This window comes from Gymnoscopelus braueri (genome assembly GCF_963280865.1).
Source record: "Gymnoscopelus braueri genome assembly, chromosome: 1".
Classification (NCBI taxonomy): domain Eukaryota; kingdom Metazoa; phylum Chordata; class Actinopteri; order Myctophiformes; family Myctophidae; genus Gymnoscopelus; species Gymnoscopelus braueri.
The window spans coordinates 47,326,685-47,349,340 of record NC_137603.1 but is presented as its reverse complement, the minus strand read 5'-3'; the positions used below and the strand labels follow the sequence as shown (position 1 = coordinate 47,349,340).

The following is a 22,656-nucleotide window of genomic DNA, read 5'->3' as shown; positions in this document are numbered from 1 at the left end:
AGTGATGCGCTGAAGGCATACACAAAACACCGGTTTCCTTGCGCTCTGGCTCTACGTTTTCGTCCTCCCAGAGCCAACAGACATAGAACAAACAGCAGAGGGCGCTGTTTTTCATTTTCAGTTGGCGATGGGTTCCCAGATTGTTTGTAACAAACAGCAGAGCTATTGATTTTTGTTTTTTAACTTTTAGAAAATCTTTTGAAATAATGATTTAAAGTTCTTTGTAGGAAACAGAGGTAAAGGGATATTTACTCGAGACTTACTTTATTACAGAACAGAGCGATAATAACCATGTGAGCAATGGGAGCAGGTTTTGTAGGAGGTAGAGGTAGCTTAGCTGTTCTCGTCACACTAAACAGTAAAGTTAATCTGCCTGTGTGTGTGTGTGTGTGTGTGTGTGTGTGTGTGTGTGTGTGTGTGTGTGTGTGTGTGTGTGTGTGTGTGTGTGTGTGTGTGTGTGTGTGTGTGTGTGTGTGTGTGTGTGTCACTCACTCATACAAGTGCAGTATGTGCAGTGAAATGTTGGACACGTTGCAAAGTTGTTAGGCAACAAAAAGGAATATGATGGAAGAATAATATACTGTTATAGAATACTGTACATAGTGCAAGTACAAAATGTGCAAAGTATGTGTGTGTGTGTGTGTGTGTGTGTGTGTGTGTGCGTGTGCGTGTGCGTGTGTGTGTGTGTGTGTTTGAGAGAGAGAGAGACTTTGGTCGAAGGCGTGTCTGCCACCCACACAAGGGGAATAATTCTTTAGTATGTCTGTTTCGTTGGTTAAAAAACACAGTCAGAGTTGATCTTTACAGGGTTGCTAAAGGTAAAGAAAGCTGCCAGTTTGAATCCACGACTATCCCTGAGCAAGTCACCACACCCCAAGCTGCTCCAGTGTTAAGTCAATGTTCCCTGGATTAATAGTGAATTGGTACCCAATTTTAGGTGCGTGCGTGCGTGCGTGCATGTGTGCATTGCTTAGAGAGCTTGGTGTCATGGTAACAGAACTCCAAATCCCCACACTGTACACACAACCATATTTAGACTCCATTTCCCCCTACATTCCCAGACACACACACACACACACACGCGCGCACACGCACACGCACACGCACACGCACACGCACACGCACACGCACACACACACATACACACACACAGTTGTACTTGTCACTGCTTGTAAGTTAACCAACAGTTGTGTGCAGCAACCTTTTTTTCTTTTTCAATCAGCCGCGAGCAGCAGAGAACAATAAACAACTTTATTTATACCTCAGATACCATCAGTTTCTAGTATCACAGGATCACAGTTGTCTGGGCTCCATGTCTTTGACCTTTGTACACTTTACCATTGGTTGACAATGTTGCTGATCAAGGAACTGCAGACTATTCTGCTGAGAGACATACATCTCTGCAGTATAAATATACATATATATACACATTCACATTTAACCCACCTCAGCCCCATATTTTCAAACAATTTCAAAAGTTGCAAAAATAGACAATATGCAAGCTCATTGCGACATGTTGTAACCATTTTTCTTTCTTCTATTTGTACGATTATTATGCTGAGAGACATACATTACGGTAAAACATTATTTAAAAGTTAAAGTTCTAAGTCAGAGGTCTGATTTTGGAGTCAAGCAATTATTGTAAAAGTTTTGAGGGAAATTGTGAAAACTATTAAAACATTTTTTGTCTATAATGACATGCCCAAAATAGGGACACCGGGGTTATAGTGTTTGTTAAGTTCCTTGCTCAAGGAAGAGTTGATCGTTGGTGTTAAAAAGGGGAGGTACCGGATACAGTATTTAGTGAGTGTTGATGTCAGCCTCGTTTGTCTTCAGGCCACAATAGGCAATGCAAATGTCACTTGCAAGCTATGTGGCAAAATAAACGGTAAATGGTCTAGACCAGAAGCTTGTGTGCTAGTGATAATAATAACTTTTCATTAAGCCAACTAGTTGAATTTTGTGAATAAAGTCAATCGCTCCTGCTCCGCTACTGCAGTGGTTAACAATATCAACCTTTTCAGGCTGTGACCCCACAAAGTAATCATATTTGAACAGGGGACCCCCCACCCTGATAAGCACTTGGAATGTAGGAGTTGAGGCATTACATTTAGTTTGACTGGGTTCCACAGATAAATATGGTGAAAATATCTATAACGAGGCGTTGTGAGCTTCGGTTATTTTCAAAATGTTTGCCTCTTTCTTATATTATTTGACATTTTGGCCAATGTTGATTACTTTTGATAAAGTAATGGTGTTTTTCTTTTTCTTTTAGGTATTGAAAGTCTTAAAAGTCCTTAAATTGTCATCTGGGGACCCCCCCCCCCCCCCATAATCATGTGGGGACCCCCCTGGAAAATAATTGATCTACAAGCTCACAAGTTCCAACACACTTGTAGATTGCTTATTTTCACAGAAGAGATTTGGTGTAGAGAGAAAATATAGTGAACCAAGTATAGATCCCTGAGGGACTCCAACAAATCCTTTTAATCTGGGGTTGATCACATTATACTGTGGATGCACTGACTGTTCTGCTCTGGATTGTGTCCTTCTCACTCTGAAGTCTGGGTGAGACATGGCGGGCAGATGGTTCCTATCACTGGTCTTGTCTTGCTGCAGTCTTCTGTGACTCCTGCATTCCTCTGCTATGCTCTGAATAATCTAGTTCTGTCATGACAACTAGAAGCCTCTCTGACAGCAGAAGCTGTGATAACTTGCAGGAGATCAAGCATGTCACCGCATGATGATGACAGTTATAGGCCTTGTTTCTGGGAATCTCAGGCACCAAATCATCATCATCTTTTTAAGAACAGAAAGATGATGATTGCTCTCCTGTCATCCACTGTCCTCCCGAGTCTTGATCATCATTGTGTTCTGCTGCGCTATTGTAATACTACATAACTACTTCAAATATGAGTACTGACTGTACTCATATTTAAGTGTTCAATACAATGCCACTGTAAACCACAACACTACTATTGTAGTACTTCTGCACTACTTCACTAAAATTATTATAGATCAAAGACCTGACTAATGCAATTCTATTATAATCTGTATCGTCAGCGCATAGTTCTCTCACTCTCTGTCTTTGCCTGTCTCTGACTCTATCTCTCTCTCTCTATCTGTTGCGTTGTCAGTGTTCCATGACGAGTGCCTGTGTTCTCACCTCTCTGTTAGAGATGAAATATGACCCCACTCTGAAAGGACAGAGGAAACAACAGAGTAAAGGCCAGTTAGGACAGCTGTCTCCCTGTCTGTCTCTGCACAGAAAGATTGGGTATTGCTTCAATTCAACCAGTTATGACCAAAACTATAAATATTACACAGTTCCCTCCTGTTCTCAGTAAACTATTCATACAGGCAGGCTACGTTACTGAGGTTACGTTTAGGAATAAGGTTAGGTTTAGGCATAGTTTACTGAGGTTACGTTTAGGAATATCTGGAGGCGACCGTTCTGAGGTAGCCGGATTTGCCCCGGGGCGAGCGTTCTTGTATTCGTTATCGATGGGGGGAATCCATGCCCCCAGGTCATTATTATTATTATTATTTTTTTAATCATTTATTTAGAGATTTTTCAATGGAACATTTAGACAAGACTAGACTACAACAGACTCAGAGACCTACATACAAAACAATGTACATACAGAAAATCATACAAATGCGTCATTATTTTTTCATTGCACTTGGGGATATGTTTTATCCCTGCCTTTTGTCAGAATGAAATAAATACATCCTTCGGGTGAATATAGACTGTCTGATATTTTTGATACTTGTGTTTGACAATATTACAATTAATGTATCAATGTAATTACGAATGTACATAAACACTGGCATCACTGTTACAGGCAAATGTTCTAAATGTGTCACCGTGACACATTGTCATTGTCCCAACAGCCCAGTCCGTTTTTATTACAACACTAGGTAGATATACTGTATATAACATGTCTGGGTGAGGACATAAAGTTAGGATAGGATCCCGAGGTGGATGGGGTTGGAGATAATTACATTTGGTGTCTGACCCACTTTCGGGTAAGTGGTAAAGGGTGGACAATTGCACATACTGTACAGTGAATGCATGTGGGTGGGTGGGCGTATAGCGCCATGCAGCAAATGTATCTTCATTATCTCCACGAGATTATGGCTTTGGGTCTGGCTGTGTGATGCGTTTACGTGTTTCATTATACAGTACTACAACATTGAAGAAAGTCATATTCCTTGTTCACGCTGCCGCTCAATTCCTGAATATTTTTCAAATCGGTCAACAACAATAACAACAACTCCAGGCTATGGGATATGCGTCGCGCAATTAACTAGCCAATTACAACGCTCCTTTCCCTCTGGCTTATGGTACCGGAATAAAAATGAAACATATTGCATTATTATTTCTGTACAGATTGCTCAAACCTATACTGTACTATATAATTTATATACATTCGCAAACTCTGTGTATGTCTGTGTGTGTGTGTGAATCTGTGCGTGCGTGCGTGTATCTGTCTTTGAGCATGCCCATATATGAGCATGCCTATACTGTATATGGTCATTGAAACAGAGGACAGGGCCTCTACAGTTTCTGGAGTAGAGCTGGTACACTATAGATGAAGTGATTCCGCTTTACTGATATACTGTATGTACGGTCTACAAAACACAAAATACACATCTCTTAGAATCAACACAGTATAACAGACAGTCAACCATCAAATTATTCTTACATAAAACAAACACTGTTCAAAACAATCTACAGTAGGTACAGCACAGCCATCAGATCACACACAATTCGCCGCAAAGTACAATCACAGTAGCATGTTCAAAACATACACAATAAGGACATGACGATAACATGTAAAAGAAACAATAATAATAATAAACTATAAGATACTTACTTCTACTGTCATGAACATGCACAGTCAGAAAGGCAATAAAACACTGCTTCTCAGGTCAAACAAACAAAAGCTGACAGAAGCATACAAGCTGAACCTAATCACTCATTAGGTCTGCATCAATGAAGGGGTTCTAATCAGCATCGCTGTGTCAACGAGGACTTGGCTGTGTCAACAAGGACTTTCCTACAGTCATATACAGTACAGTACACACACACACACACACACACACACACACACACACACACACACACACACACACACACACACACACACACACACACACACACACACTCCCTATTGCTGATCTTTATTATCTTATTATCTTTATCTTTATTATATCTTTATCTTTATTATTGTTGTTATTGTTGTTTTGTTTCTGTAGCATGGTAGGACATAGGACCTTGCCACCCGCAAGGACTGTTTTGAATCTTGTGATTTTAAGGAGAGCATGCAGCAGTCCTCTCTGATTACAATAAAGACATGGACTAGTCTTTGACCATTCCATTGTATTAATAATGGACACTTTGGCCATGTTTTCTAAGGTGAAAGAAAACGGAATTGGTTAACACATTAATATGCCTCTTGAAGGCTAAGCCACAGAGGATCACTCCTGGGATTTTTGCTTCACATTTGTTCTTAGACAACAGACATTAAAATTTAAAGACGGGGTGCCGTGATTTTCAGTGATTCCCCATTTAGAGGAGCCCAACCAGTTTTTCAAGAAAAATTCATGGGAATATTGTGGAATATTAAAGTTGTGCTCAAGTCAAATACAATAGGTATAAAGATTTAGTGATATTTGACCTTGGTTTGTTTCATTTCTTGAATGGCATTTTGGCTTTGTGTAGACATGACAGTGAAGAGAGACAGGAGAATGATGGACTCTGTCCAGTAATGACATATGACACTGGTCACCATGCAGCTGTAATTACTGTCAAGACATTGGTCCGCTACTGGTGTGAGGCTTTGCTAGATCGTGTTTATGAGTCTGAGAATTTTCTGCTGTTTTGAATGCATCAGGAAATATCCCTGTCAAAGTTAATATTGTAACGCTGGGGTACTATTACACATGTGTGTCCTGTTACTTTGATTGAGGGAGCTAGGTGTCACTGATTTGGGTATTGGCTACATGTGTGCCGGGGAGGGAGGAAGAGTTAGTTAAGTTGGGCTGCTCTGGGGTGCTGTAATCAATGCGGGACTGAGTTAACTGAGAGACAGCACACGTCCTCATTATTATTAGCCTTGGGCTAGCCACCCTCTTATTTGTTTTATGTCCAGTGACCCTCAACCTCGGGTTAGCTTTGTGCTGCGGCAAGGGAATAAATCTGGGCTCAGTGTGTTTTGAGCTGGCAACTTGCACCTCGTCTCCTCGCCTCGTCTTTCTAGCTACCCCGCAACGTCACTCACAATATCATTATAACATTCAGTATAGTATTCTCTAATAATATAATCTTACTGTATGCAGTAAATTTGAAAAATCTGTCATTTTGCAATCTAACTAGCCATTTTGTAAAATGGATTTTTGTCTGTCTGTTGTCTGATTTTTTCTTATTCTGAATCATATTTAAATCCATTCTCTGGGAGAGGGGGTGTTCGTTTTGGCTTGTTTGCCGTTAGCCGTTAGCGGACTCCCGGTTGAAACAAAGACAAGCGTAGCTCGCCATGCTACAAGCTCGGAGACTAAACCGCTGGGTCTCAAAGTGGGATCCGGGGACCCTTGTGACTCTTGTATTAGTGTCTTATCTTCCATTCATGCTGTGTTCTCATTATCTGTTGTCTTTTTCTTTTGTATGACTGCTGTAACTGCTATGGCGACACCATTTCCCTCGTGGGATCAATAAAGGTCTATCTATCTAATGTATTGTTTCATATTGTGAGTTTAGTAGTTATAAAAGTCCAGATGTGAGGGTTCACCCCACCCCTCCTCCTCCTCCAGGCCTCCTGTTTATTTCTTCATCTTTGGTCCCAAGGAGTTGTGTACCGTTACATAAGAATGTTCCCATCACACACACCCCATCTATCTCTCTCTCTCTCTCTCACACACACACACACACACACACACACGCGCGCACGTGCGCACACACACACACACACACACACACACACACACACACACACACACACACACACACACACACACACACACACACACACACACACACACACACCAGCCCCCCCCCCCCCCAACACACAGCCACCATGACACCATAACATGATGCGCCCAGAGAGAGAGAGAGAGAAAGATGGAGACCTGATAAGAAAAGGGGGAAAATACTCTCTCTTTTTCTCTCTATCGGAGTAATGCTGACTGTAATGTGAACCCTTCTGGCAGCTGGAGTGTGTGGTCTGATCTCTTCAGAGAGAGAGAGAGAGAGAGAGAGAGAGAGAGAGAGAGAGAGAGTGAGAGTGTTAAAGTGGGACAGAGAGAAAGCATAGCTGTTAGGTAAAGTGAGGTTATTTCCAAAGAGCACAGTGGTAAATGTCTTACTAAACCATATTGATTTTCTCTCCAGAGGGACTTTTTGGCTCTTGAACGTGTAGACTCACACAAGTCCTACTTCTATTGGACTTGAGTGTGGCAATTGATACAATAGACCACAACATTGATACAATAAACCACAACATAGACCACAACATTGATACAATAAACCACAACATAGACCACAACATGTATACGATAGACCACAATATTGATATGATATGATAAACCACAACATTGATACGATAAACCACAACATAGACCACAACATTGATACGATAGACCACAACATTGATACAATAAACGACAACATAGACCACAACATTGATATGATGGACCACAACATTGATACAATAAACCACAACATTGATATGATAGACAGGCCGATCTGAAAACATTGGGGCAGTTTCGCTGCGATCAGGCCAACGGTGCCGGAGATTAGCCAGACAGACGGACGGACACACAGACACACTGACACACGGACACATGGACACACGGACAGGGTGCAAAACATAGTCTCAGCAATGCCTTCGTCCTGGCGGAGACAATAACATTTATACAATAGAACACAACATTGATACAATAGACCACAACATTGTCATCAATCGCCTGGAAAACCGTTTGAGTTCTGCATCTCAGAATGACATGTGTACCATTTCTTTCCACTGCAATCTCCTGCACTCCTTGACAGTATCCAATAAAATCCTCAAGGTTTATTTCTTCTTTTCCTTTGAGGGTGTAAAGATACACTCTCAGAGGACTTTTACTCTGTTAGTAGAAAAGCAGAAGTAAATAGTTTGTGCCCTTTTAGCGTTATCAAAAAGTGTATCTCCTTCCTGCTCATTTTATTAGCCTAGAGTGGCTCATAGTGCATGTGAATCCCGAATATTTATGCGATTATTTTTCCATGGTTAGTGATGTTACTCCACCAGAGGTAGCTCCACAGACCTTGTACCATGTAAATGTAAAAGTTTTATGGGAAAGTTCTCTTTTATATTCTGCAGCAGTCATGTAGAATATGGGTTGCATGCAAGCATCAAGTCAAGTCATCCCTAAAGAGGTAGCTGAGCTGGTCTTTACTTTTAATTACGAAAATATTCTTTATATTCTGCGACCCACCTCCAGGTCACACATTTACACCAATAGGACCACAATGGAAATAAGCTCTTGTGTCATCCCTTTGACTGGTGTATGCGATCAAATGTTTTGCACATACTGTATGTTTGGTCAATAAAAAGTCAATCAATCAATCAAAAGACTGCACAAAATGAAACAATCAACAACAATGTTCAATAGAATAAAAATAATAATAATAAAAAAAAGAAATATATTGGTGTTCAAAGTATATAAGTATGTAATTCTATAGACGTAGCCGGGTAGAAAGTCAATTAAGTTGCTCATATTGTTACTCAGTCTACAAATATGCTACAGCAACTTGTTACTTTACGACCCCTGACCATGACTAGCAGATTATTTTCTTAACAACATAAATATACACCCCTTAATTTGGTGTAAACTGCTACTCTGTCAAACATTTGTTCAATATAGCATATATCCTACTCTTACATCATCTTAACTACTTATGCCCTATTTTATACATAGTCGTACAATGTTGTCACATGACAATATAGAGAAAATAACCTACTATAACCTAACCTTCTATTTTCGATATTTCTGAAAGATTTCCTTTTTTTAATAAGAAATTTAGGAAACGTTTAAAAATGTTTACCTAAAATGACATGCGCAAAATAGGGACGCCAGAGTTAATGTGCCAGCAGAGTATGTTAACCAGAAACAGACTCTGGATGCACTCTCCATCAGGATACTCAATCATAGTATGGGATGTGTGCTTCACGATGTGTGCATTCCACTGCAGTCCTGTGGCTTACAATGTAAATAGAAACCATGGAGCTCCTGGCACTCAGCAAGAGGGTGTAATCTCACATTTTATAGATGTCAGTGGAGACACTGTACAGGTAAACATCCCTCCGTACAGTAGAACTTGTATTTAACACACACACGCACACGCACGCACACGCACCATACACAATACACATGCAAACACATTGACACGTAGTTGTCCAGAAGTGTGCAGCAAGCCCACCACCCTCACTGTGTGCACGAACGCATGCACACACACACACACACACACGCACACGCACACGCACACGCACACGCGCACGCACGCACACACGCACACACGCACACACACACAGATTTGAGTTGCTCTCTGCAGGGACTCACCAACCACCACCACCCAGCATGCCTGTTTCCAGGAATTATTGCCACCTACAATCATTTGAGAGAAGGAAAAAAAAGGCCTAGCTAGCTTTCTGTTCTCTGTTTGATCTCTGTGTGGTTTTGCTCTGCATATGTGTGTGTGTGTGTGTGTGTGTGTGTGTGTGTGTGTGTGTGTGTGTGTGTGTGTGTGTGTGTGTGTGTGTGTGTGTGTGTGTGTGTGTGTGTGTGTGTGTGTGTGTGTGTGTGAGTGTGTGTGTGTGTGTGAGAGAGAGAGAGAGAGAGAGAGAGAGAGAGAGAGAGAGAGAGAGAGAGAGAGAGAGAGAGAGAGAGACAGACAGACAGTGAGCATGCTGTGCATGACATATGTGTGTTTGAGCTTTTGTTGGTTGAGTAACTCCCTGCACTCTGCCAGGTCACTGGCATGCGCTCTCTCTCTCTCTCTCTCTCTCTCTCTCTCTCTCTCTCTCTCTCTCTCTCTCTCTCTCTCTCTCTCTCTCTCTCCCTCTCTCGCTCTCTCTCTCAAAAGCACAGAGAGATATCACTGTGGGAGGTCGAGATTGTTTTTGACCCTGTTTTTGCATGTGTTTGTGTGTCTGCTGGGTCGATCAGTGTCAACGTTTTTGTGCATGCACTGAGACAGTAGGCCAAGGAAGACATAACATTGTTTTTTCAAAACAGGCTTTTACAATTCCATACTGTTTTGTAGGAGGGGTCTATTTCTTACATCACATGTTGAGGGGTCTCAAAATAAAACAACAGTAAAAAAAAACAACTTTATTAGGAAAAACATAAAAAAAAGGCTATGATTATATTGTGTCATAAATGCAAAATGTTGAACCAAATGTCATGCAGCTTCCTCAGGTCATGTCAATGGCTGTTACCCGCCACGACTTACATAGCCCTGGGTAAGCAACCCAGCCCGGCGGAGATATGCATTTTCTAGTTCTCTCTGTCTAAGTTATAGTAATATTACTGACAATTAAGATCAGACGATAGCCACAGCGCCAGTGTGACATACAAAACAAAACCTCATATCTCAAATTATACCCCATAAACGGCCATGTGAATCCAAACTGTCTCCCTGCAAGCAGTTGTAAAATGCTGTAGTGTGTGTGTGCGTGCGTGCAATGCATGCATGTGTGCGTGCGTCCGTCCGTGCCTGCGTGTAGAGTGCTAGCCTCAGAACCAGTATTCCTGTGCTCCTACAAAGATCATGTATACAGTAAAGTTCACAGTGTTCATTCATACATCTGTACACTCTAATGAACAGCATGTGGTTCCACCACAATAAATGTCAGAAATGTGACTTCAGAAGCCGTACAGTTTGTCCCTGTCTCTTCAGAGCATAGAGATAAGTGACCTATAAATGAAGGTGCATTAGAGTGAGAGGTGATGACAAGTTGATGAAGAAAGCGTGCGTGCGTGCGTGCTTGCGTGTGTGTGGCCCATTTTCTGATAGATATTAGTCTATTAGTCACTCTGCAGATATACTGTACAGTATGTTGGTTACTTGTTCACATTATTTTATTTTATTTAGATATAGACATACTTGTCCGCAAATGCTAAAAAAAATAATTATATTGCATGTTGTTTAGAGAAAGACAATGGTTTGATGTTTACCTGGTATCCTAGTCAGTCTACTTTATAGAACTAATTTTTGTCTTTGCACTCTACTTATGTGACTACTAATGTTCAAGCCAGGTCGCTAAATTGTGTGTGTGTGTGTGTGTGTGTGTGTGTGTGTGTGTGTGTGTGTGTGTGTGTGTGTGTGTGTGTGTGTGTGTGTGTGTGTGTGTGTGTGTGTGTGTGTGTGTGTGTGTGTGTGTGTGTGTGTGTGTGTGTGTAGGTTGTGACACTGGTTTTGGTAAAGCAACAGCAAGGACATTGGATGCACTGGGTTTCCAGGTGTTTGCAACGGTGATGGACCTAGAGGGTAGCGGAGCTAAAGAACTCCAGAAGAACAGCTCCTCCCGCCTGCACCTCTTCCAGTTGGACATCACGCAGCCACAACAAGTACAACAGGTCCTACTGGAAATCAGTAACAGACTGGGACTCAGAGGTACAGTAAACAACGCACAATAATAAAAAAACACACACACACCCACACACACACACACACACACACACACACACACACACACACACACACACACACACACACACACACACACACACACACACACACACACACACACACACACACACACACACACACACACACACACACACACACAAACATGCTAATAACCTAGTACTAATGGCACAGGCTTCACCAACCAGATCCTGTGAGGATGAATCCGGCACATGCACAAGCTCCATAATAATAATAATAATAATAATAATAATAATAATAATAATAATGATAATAACTAGTACTTGTACTATTATTAGTACTAGTACTATTACTACTACCACTACTAGTACTACTACTACAGCACTAGTATTACGACTACTAGTAGGAGTTGTAGTGCCATGATGACACTAAACTATTAGTTATTATTCTAGTAGCCTACTACCACTATCACGATCACTATTACTACTGCTAATACCACTACTACTAGAACAAGTAGAGAGGAATATTATTATTACTAGTTGTATTAACAGTAGTAGTAGTAGTAGTATTAGTGGTGGTGGTGGTGGTGGTGGTAGTAGTTACAGTAGTTACAGTACTAGTTGTATTAACAGTAGTAGTAGTAGTAGTAGTAGTGTTGGTGGTGGTGGTGGTAGTAGTTACAGTAGTTGCAGTACTAGTTGTATTAACGGTAGAAGTAGTAGTGCTAGTGGTATCAATAATAGTTGTAGTAATAGTAGTAGCAGGGCCTTTGAGGAAAAGAGCTGGAGGCCAATGTACTTTAAAAAGTCATTTAAGGATATCCTTCGCTGGCTGCCAGCATTGCCAGGCACACACACACACACACACACACACACACACACACACACACACACACACACACACACACACACACACACACACACACACACACACACACACACACACACACACACACAAAGCATAGATTTCAAAAAGATTTACAGCCTGGCACCTTACCTCCCCAGTCCCTCTGCAGTTCTTAATAAACTGAGGCCTGAGATCTAGGTCAGCTTAGATAAGGACACACATACACACTGGGCTCTGTAATCTAACATACTGACTCGATAATAGTTATGAAAGAGCCTTGAAATGTACACAAACAAACACAGGGAGGTGAATTATGTACACAGCGTGTGCGTACTGTGCTTAAACAACTTAAACTTTATACTTCATTGATCGGAGTCCCCGAGGCCCCCCTGCTTTTTCCCCTTTAACCCAAATCTAATTACAAAGTAATTCGTTGGTGGATATCTCAGTGTGAAAATGACAGATTTTCCGATTTGGTCAAAGAACAAACAAGTAAATGAACAGTTTGATTCAATTGAAAATCCTGTGGCGTGCAACCTCTATCAGAAGAGATGGAAAAAATCAAGCTGAGCCAATTTTATAAAAGAATAAGAATTTGTTGTATTTGTCTGCGGCCAGACAAACACCACAAACTACTGCAATGCAACATGAGTGCAGTTCACTTTGGACTGAAATGACATTCTTCCCTCTGTTATTCTAATCACCCTCTATTAATCAGCCAACATTAACAGCTCTTGAGACGTGACAGAAAGCAGCGACTGCTAGGGATTTTTTCCATAGTATGAAAAACTCTCAGTGCTTAAACCACATGAACTCTAACATCCCGAATATGTTGCAAATTATTCTACAAAAATACACACATCCCAATGTGACATGTTGTGAACGTGTAGATCAGCTCCTGTATGTTAAGCAAAGAGAATTGGGGTAGAGAGGAGAAAAAGTAGGGGACCTAGAATAGGCCAATGGGGGACCCATCAACGAAGTAGGGTTTAAGTGGTTCATTTGTCAAATTTGACCCTCTCAAAGCTAAATTAACGCTGAATTAGTGTGTAGCACCCCAGAAGGTTGGCGCTTGTGTTTTTAAAATGACCCGCACACTGTCTCTCAAAATGCATCATTGCAAACCTAATTCTAAACTCTGACTATGACCATGACCTATGTATAAAGGTGAGAAATAGCAGGTGAATATTAGATAGTTAGTTACAGTCAAGATACAAAACATAAAATGTATAAGAAATATAATCAAAAATGTTTTTTTAGAACTAACACAACAACAACAAAGATATTTGTAACATGTAAAATACCCGTCCGTGGTAGCCTAAGTGCATAACTAGTGACTAGTGATTACCAGCCTCGCAGTAACTCTATAAATGGAGGCTTATAAAACAGCCAAACTAAGTTTATATGACTACAGATTTATAGGTGAGTCCAATGATTAGAACTCTATCTTGTCCTGAATCTAGAATACAGGATGCCCCTCTCCCCCCCCCCCTCTCTCTCTCTCTCTCTCTCTCTCTCTCTCTCTCTCTCTCTCTCTCTTTCTCTCTCATTTTTTAAATTGAGTTTAATTCAGTTCAAGCTTATGTGCTTTACTGGCATTCCTGTGACACCCTGATTAATTTGTGACACATTGCATCACAGATAAAAGTTTGAACATGCTGTGAAAGCATTCAGTCTCTCTCTCTCTCTCTCTCTCTCTCTCTCTCTCTCTCTTTCTCTCTCTCTCTCTCTCTCTCTCTCTCTCTCTCTCTCTCTCTCTCTCGCTCTCTCTCCCTGACTCTCTTTCTATCTCAGAATGTTCAGGACAGAATGTTCTCAGCTGCATCCCTCTGTCCCCCCACCACTTGTTACTTACCTCAAGGAACCAATTCTTCGTGCGCAGCACATCATATCTCACCTTGATACGCTTGCTACTGTTAAGTCAGTTTGCAGATGCTCTTATCAAGTCCAACAGTAGAATAAAAGAAAGTTATGGATTGCAGCTTTAATTTCCACAACGTCAAGCAATAATGCATAAATCAGGCTTAAGGATGAACACACAGATCTGCAGATCAGGAACAAGAGATAAGAAGAAGGGTCTGAAAGGGAAAAACATTTGGTGCTGTAGGTTGTCAAGTATCACAAAAACGTGGGTGTTGAGTGTCACAAACATAAGCCCTGAATGTTCAGAGGTCAGCGGGTCAGCAGGTAGGAGACTGCCCCTGTGTGGTCATTAGAGGGAAGAGCAGCAACTTACTCTGGTGTTCTGTCAGTGTTTTATCCAACATATAGTCGTATTATTTTTATACAGCATGCCTGTTGTAAATAGATTTAAATGTACTTGTTTACTTACATGTAATGTACACCTACACTACACAACGCCTGTAAACTTTGACTCCTCTCCTCCTAGGTCTGTGGGGCTTGGTCAACAATGCAGGAGTGTGCGTGAACTTTGGCGATGCAGAGCTGTCTCTCATGTCAAACTACAGAGGTTGCATGGAGGTCAACTTCTTTGGCACTCTGTCAGTCACACAGGCCTTCCTGCCACTGCTCCGCAAGGGCAAAGGTCGCATTATCACCGTGTCCAGTCCATCAGGTACACACAAACACTCGCACACACACTCGCTCACACACGCACACTCGCATGCACGTACTGTATACACACACACACACACACACACATGCACAACACAAGCGCATGCATACATGCATGAATGCATACACACACACTGAGTCAGACAATAAATATAGCTGGCAGTATATAATTCTGTTGTTTTTAAACCAGATTTACTGATTAAATCATCTTATGTTTATTTAACATTGGACACTCCTCTTTCTACCCAGCCAAAGATCTATCAACACTTCAATAAATTACACCTATCCTCACCTACATTCCAAACAAACACTTACGCACAAACACTTAGGCACAAACACTGCACACACACACTGGGCCTCATTTATCCTTTGTAAATACTTGTGGAAATGTCCTTATACAATTATATAAACTAACAACTTCACCTCATTTCAATCATATCCACGAGCGGCTGTTGATAAATGTCAAACAGTCATAGATCAGAAATAGTAATACCTTATAAGGCGAAGCAGAAATCCCATAAAAGATCCTCACTCAGCAGTTCTTTCTTTTTTATAAGGCTGCAGAAGAGATGGGCTGAACTCTAAACCAATTTAACTCTACCGTCCCTATTTTCTATATTTCCACTTAAACAAATATATTACCAAATTGAACTCATTCATTGAAGACAGTGTTTTTTGTTCAATGAAGTATGTGCGAATGTTGTTGGTTTAGAGAGGATTTATGTTAATGTGTGCTGCCTGCTGAGGAAACTCAGTAGGCCTATGTTAAATTGAAGCCTTGTTATACTTATACTAATCATATAACAAGTTCCATGCTGTTACGTGGATCTGTGCAGAAGTTACAGTATGTGGTACATTCAAACAATCAAACTTCATTTATATAGCACAATGCAACTCCAAATGCCGAACATAAAACAGTGGAAATAAAAGCTGGTCAAAAAAGCGCATGAGTCAAAACATAAAAGTGAAAAACACAACAGACAATAGACAACACAAAAACAAACACAAAGAGTTGGCAAAAACAACATATTGATCTTGGCTGTCTGGAGCCCATTTACACTCAGTTAACTTACTCGGGCTGTGCCTGTGTGTGTGTGTGCGTGTGTGTGTGTGTGCGTTTGTGTGCGTTTGTGTGCGTGTGCGTGTGCGTGTGCGTGTGCGTGTGCGTGTGCGTGTGCGTGTGCGTGTGCGTGTGCGTGTGCGTGTGCGTGTGTGTGTGTAGGTGACCAGCCGTTTCCCTGTCTGTCTGCGTATGGAGCATCTAAAGCAGCTTTAAATCTCTTCACCAACACCCTGAGACACGAACTGCTGCCCTGGGGCGTCAACGTCTCGACCATCCTGCCTTCCGCATATAAGACAGGTCAGCACCTTTCTATATACCTGAATACACCTGTGTCTACACTCAGCTTCCCTAGAGTCTGTCCCCCCTACAACTGTCTCCATCTCAGCTGTCTTAATGTCTGTCTCTCCTGCACAGTCCCTCTCAGCTTTCCTACTGTCTGCTCCACTACACTCTCTCCCTCTCAACTGTCTGTATAAAGTTCATTCTGATATAGTAGGTTATCCATTAGAACGGTTCTGGGCACTCACAACATGTTCTCACAACATGTTATTTTATCTGTCAATCTTCCAAACATCTCCAGCTCAACATCAACGTTGTGTCTTTCTTCCCCTCTTGAGAGCTTTTCGTGTTCAATTTCCCCACCCATACTTGTTTCCCCAGCTTGTCTGTGGATTCAAATCACTGACCTTATGGTCACAGGCAGTGAAGCAATAGATGCTCCACTGCTGTCACAGAATCTCATCAGGACCCAATGAGAATGCCTTGGGAATCTTAATTGGTTAATTTTCGCTGCCAAGAAACACTCTTCATCACAGCACAGCCCAAGGCTTCCTTTGTGGGGATCTTCGTATATTATTCTATTGCTATTGGTGATGCTGTCTGTTCCCTGTACTCTGACCCGGCTTAGCCCAATCCCTTCAGCCCCCCCCCCCCCCATCATGTATAGTACATGATGCCAGGAAACGTCCCCATAATGACTTACACATGCACAAAAAACCTCTCTGTAGTGGAGAACCACGACAAATTGCTCAGTTATGAATGTGGAGTTTTTATACAGCAGGTTGCAATTAGTGGTTTCAGGCTGAGAGGCTTATTGAGACACACACATCACTTTATCTAAGAAGAGTCAACCGACAGTAACAATAACAACATGCTCCATGGACCCTCCGAGACCCTCAGCTGGTATAGGATTAAATCCCACTACAGCCTTCTGTACAGCTTTCATACAGTCTGTTTCCCCTATGCTACACAGTAAAACTGTTAATTTATCCATCTGTAACTCTGGAGAGATACAAATGTAACCATCCATTTACAGTAGTTAGCCTACATTTGTACAAACGTAAAGTTAAAAATAAAATAAAATAAAATAAAATAAAATAAAATAAAATAAAATAAAATAAAATAAAATAAAATAAAATAAAATAAAATAAAATAAAATAAAATAAAATAAAATAAAATAAAATAAAGATTTATTGTATCAACCTGGGAGACTTTCAAAAGGTTGAGAACCACTGCTTTACTTTAGCTCATCTTCTGTTTTTTTTTTTTTTGTGCTGTTCTCAGGTCAGAGCAGCAACGAGATGTACTGGGATGCACAGTACAAACAGCTGATCCAGAGTCTGCCTCCCAGCCTGCTGGAGGAGTACGGAGAGGACTACCTTAACGAGACCAGGGAGTTGTTCCAGAGCCATGCAGCCTCTGCTAACGAGGACCTCAGCCCAGTCATTAACACCATCATAGAGGCCCTGCTGGCCCCCAGGCCCCTGGCACGCTACTATGCAGGGCCCGGTGTGGGTCTCATGTACTTTATCCACACATACCTCCCCAGCGCCGTCAGCGACAAATTCCTACAGAAACTTTTTGTCAAGAAGAAGCTCCTCCCTCGAATCCTTAGGAAGGAGAGCGGGTTGGTTATCCATAGCAACCACAATATCAACAACAATAATAACAACAACGAGGACAAATTAACGATGTAGCCTGGTGTATTTGGTTGGTGAGGGGCTGGCGGACCACTCCACTCTTCATCCAATAGTGTTTTCATTTCCTGTACATTCATCTGCTTTTCTATTATGATATTTTTTTGTAATTGTTGAAGGGATCATAGAAGTGCAACTGTTTTGTGTTTGTTTTTTGTTTGTTTTTGAACTCCAGCAGGAAGTGGGGTCAGATCAACACCCTGACCTTACTTTTTTAATCCCATGAGAACCTCAACACAACTCAGCTCTGTCCTTCCAGCAGTGGAAACCACTTCCTTGTGGTCACAGGTGGTGACAATGATTTAGATCAGTAGTTCTCTAACTTTTTTGTGTCAAGGACCCCCAGATTGATATATATTTGGCCGCGGACCCCCATCTGAAATGGTTTTCTGCCAGGGAACCCCCAGAAGAGAAGATTTGTGTTAAAAAAAGATCAACATTTTCAACCTTTTTCAAACACTTTCAATATTTTTCATGTTAAAAAATAGCAGATGTACAAGCATGCAATGTGAGCTTGTATATCTGCTATTTTTGAATAGCCAATGTAACTAGTTTCGCCGCGGACCCCTTCCAAGGACCCCTGGGGGTCACCAGACCCCACTTTGAGAACCACTGGTTTAGATTTCATATCAACAGGATTATGCACATAAATGTTACTAAATGATTGACCATCCACTACCTGCAATATTATTGGTGGGACTGATCACTGCTTCTATTAGTTAATTTGAGGACTTCTAACAACTCGATTTGTATGCACAATTACACGCACATACACAGACATACAACCAGAGTGAGATATATATCAATCTATCTATTATCATAACTACTGTTCTATCTGTTTGTTATCATTTTCTCTCAATACACAAACCTGTACTGATTCATATAGCCTAAATGTAATATGTTAACATGTTATGAACATACAGTATAAGCTCTAATTGATTCCAAAAATACATTCATTAGCTTTTTACCATTTTCAGTGTTTTGAAATATTTACAGATTAAATTGATTTAAGGAATATATTGGCATTATGTACTTTTGACTATATAGTTAAAACTAAAGCTATATACGTAGTACCGGTTTGTAAGCATAACTGTATGTACCTATATTGCATATCTGTTTAATAAACTAATAGGTTTATTGATATGTACCTACATAAATGTAAAAAAGAACAACAAATATAAATGGACAAAATGAACATTCATTTACAATGTATTCTTCTAAACAGTTGGATGTCATTGAAAGCTATTTGCACAGAAATTAGATTTAGACAGTGGTTGCAACAACAGTCTTAACTTTCATGATTTAGAAACATTGTTTCAAAACAACAAGAGAAAGAGTTTCCAAGCTTTCAAAAACAGTTAAGAGACTGATGTGTAAAGTAACATTTCACAGAACATTTTATGCATAACAATATAAATCCAGACATAATACAAACAATTTAGACTTATGAAGCCAAGAAGCCATGCTTGGTTGCAGTAACAGTTTTTAATGACATCCAGTTGATTGTAGCGCAGGGTAAAATGTTGCTTTTGGAACGCATTTGAATGTGTATGCATACATATCTTGTACTCATTAAGCATCACTGGCAGTATGATGTATCTGTGTATGGCTGTCTATATTGTGTGTTATGTGTGTATGGGTCTGGGGTGGAGTTTGACTACATGTACTGTAGTTAGCATACCGTATGAATGTATCCCGGGTACTCCCATTTTGGTGTGTGTGTGTGTGTGTGTGTGTGTGTGTGTGTGTGTGTGTGTGTGTGTGTGTGTGTGTGTGTGTGTGTGTGTGTGTGCTTGCTTGCGTGTGCGTGCGTGCGTGCGTGGGTGGGTGGGTGCATGCGTGCGTGCGTTTGTGCGTGCATGCATGTGTTTGTGCCTTTGTGCGTGCGTGCGTGCGTGCGTGTGTGTGTGTGTGTGTGTGTGTGTGTGGGTGTGTGTGTGTGTAATTTTCCATAGCCTAACATCGATAGGAGACATATCTTGGATAAGTCTCCAGATATTTGTTGTCACCAGTACACATGGAGACATTTTTGTCCACTGACTGTATGCTTTGAACCACATGTGAAAACATGTAGTGAAGCTTAAAAGACACGTTGTTCCTTTATGAGGCTTTCATCCTCCCCACAGTGAACATTTGATATTTGTTCTGTCTCATCTTTTGTGTTTCTTTTTGTTTTGTTATTCATCCCACTTATTTCGTTTTTGAATCACTATTTATGGCAGCCTTTTTTTCTGTATCAATCACTTCAACTGTGAATTTTTATATAAAATATATAAAAAGAAAACAAATAATAAAAAAGTAAAATATTTACCATTGATTCATTGATTGATTGTATTGAGTTTTCTTGTTCCAGATACTGGGTCCAGCACTTTTCTCTAGCAAAACAAACAGTTCTCACTAGAAAACAGTGTTGTATTGTAGTCCTTATTTATAGAAATATCTAGTAAAGAGTGAGCAGATATATGGGTTCAGGCATTTAGACCTATCTGACATTGTTATCCATTGTGGAGCCAAATATATACGTAGTCGAACGATGGTGTTGCTGGTCAAAAATACGATATTTTTGACCACCTTTCAACCTGTGTCCATACCATAGGTTCATACCCTGAAGAAGAGACGCCTTGTGGTACTGTTGAAAAGGTATGGTACTTTATTAAAAACTCACTTTGCGTCATGGCTACGAGTGGTGCAACTGCTTTGTACTTTTTAATGTAGGCCTACTTATTTTTGGCATGTCATTTATAGGAAAAATTATTCACAAATGTTCGGGAAAAAATCAGAACACCCTCATACAAAAAAAGAATAAAATAGGGATTAAGTGGTTACAACATGTTTTGTGCCTTGCTGAAGGACACTGTTATGGCATGTCTGTACTTGAAGGTATTTTTTTAAGCCATACTTAACATGCTTTTTAATTTCCGGGCTGGCGAGGCGCATCCAGCAGAGCCCGGCCCAAGTCTGTCCATCGCTCCCTGGCCGGCCTGGGCGCGATATAGTAATTCCAGTCACAATTGACATTTATGTCATTATTTGTTCTTGTTATTATATATGTATATGCACATACAAAAAATAGTAGATCTACAAGTTCACAGCGAGTCACTTCTTGCCGTGTTGAGAGCTTGTACATCTGCTATTTTTGATGAATCTTGAAAGTGTGAGAACTACTGATTTATAAGGCATTTGTAGAATGGGCCTCAAGTCTTAATGGGTTAAAACACAGAGAGTAGTTCCTCCTGCTTGGCGAGAACAACATTCTAAAGCGTGACCCAAGCTGAACTGGGCTGAGCTGGGCCAGCTGTGGTCAGCTGAGGTCCTGTGAGAGTTGCATTAACAATGTGTATATCTGTAGTAAGTCAGAGGTCTAAGGTTGATCCATTTGTGGACTTGCCCTCCTGTTGAACCATCACTGGGCTAGAGGTCAGAATAGTGAAGTTGTCTTCTTAGATAGTTTCCATTTTCAATCTCTGGTCTGGCATGGAACGTGAACCTCCTCACCCATAAATTGAATTAACCATCAGTTGCTGTGTAAGACGCCTCATTGGCTTAGTGGTGCCTTTAATACTCAGTCTCGGTATGAAAATAGCTCTAGATAATAACATCAGATAAATTATTACAATGCACTATAAATATAGAGGTGTTATAACCAGACAAGGATCATTTTCAGTTTTTTTTTGTTTTGTTCTTGAAAGGATATATAGTGTTTTGGAAAATGTTGCCGTATTTAGCTGCAGTAACTGTGCAGCTGGCGTTGTGCCTGTGTTTATACTGGCTGGTAGAAGAGTCAACTAGAGCCAAGTTAAACAGAGGTTAAAGAAGGTTAGTGTGGCAGAGAACAGTTTGGTTTGGACAACAGTGAAGTAACAACACAAATGGAGATGATATAATGGAGATGAGATAAACAGAGGGGGTTGCTGGGATGCTAGAAGACAGATGTGTACATCCATGCAGTATATCTGCGCTAGCCAGGTTAAATATCTGCTCATCTCACAATGTATCTGAGAGAAACACAATACAGCAGTGTGGGAGAAGTAATCAGATATTTTACTTAAGTATAAGTATAAGTAGCAATACCACAATATAAAAACACTCTGTTGCAAGTAAAAGGCCTGTTTTCAAAATGTTACTTGAGTAAAAGTACAAAATATACTTAAAGTACCAAAAGTAAAAGTACTAAAATGTATTAAATATTAAAATCAAATATGACTAAAGTGGTTAATGTGTGTTTTATAATGTAATCATGTATTTATTTATATTATATATATGTAGAAGTAAAAGTATTGAATATTGGAAATACTCCAGTAAAGTAAAAAATACCTCAATATTGTACTTAAGTACAGTACTTGAGTAAATGTACTTAGTTACTTTACACCATTGCAATACAGTATGTCTAGAGAGACAGACATAAGCCAGGAAAAGTCCAGATCCAGACAGTGTCTGCAAGACACTGTCTGGAACACTTTCACAGAGAAGCTTAGTGGTACAGCACAAAGTACTCAGGCTCTAGGAAACAAACAGTTGTTCCCGTTGCCAAAAGCAACAAGGCC

General features: G+C 40.6%; 1 protein-coding gene across 1 annotated transcript in view; it reads left to right on the top strand.

Annotated features, from left to right (window-relative positions):
- Positions 1-20,437, top strand: part of hsd11b2 (hydroxysteroid (11-beta) dehydrogenase 2) — a 22,967-nt gene extending 2,530 nt beyond the window's left edge. The window contains exons 2-5 of the mRNA XM_080430128.1: positions 11,447-11,659; positions 14,889-15,074; positions 16,296-16,433; positions 17,700-20,437. Coding sequence (XP_080286254.1) covers positions 11,447-11,659; positions 14,889-15,074; positions 16,296-16,433; positions 17,700-18,112 — 950 coding nt within the window. The 3' untranslated portion in view covers positions 18,113-20,437. The remainder of the gene's footprint in view (positions 1-11,446; positions 11,660-14,888; positions 15,075-16,295; positions 16,434-17,699) is intronic.
- Positions 20,438-22,656: the final 2,219 nt, after the last annotated feature.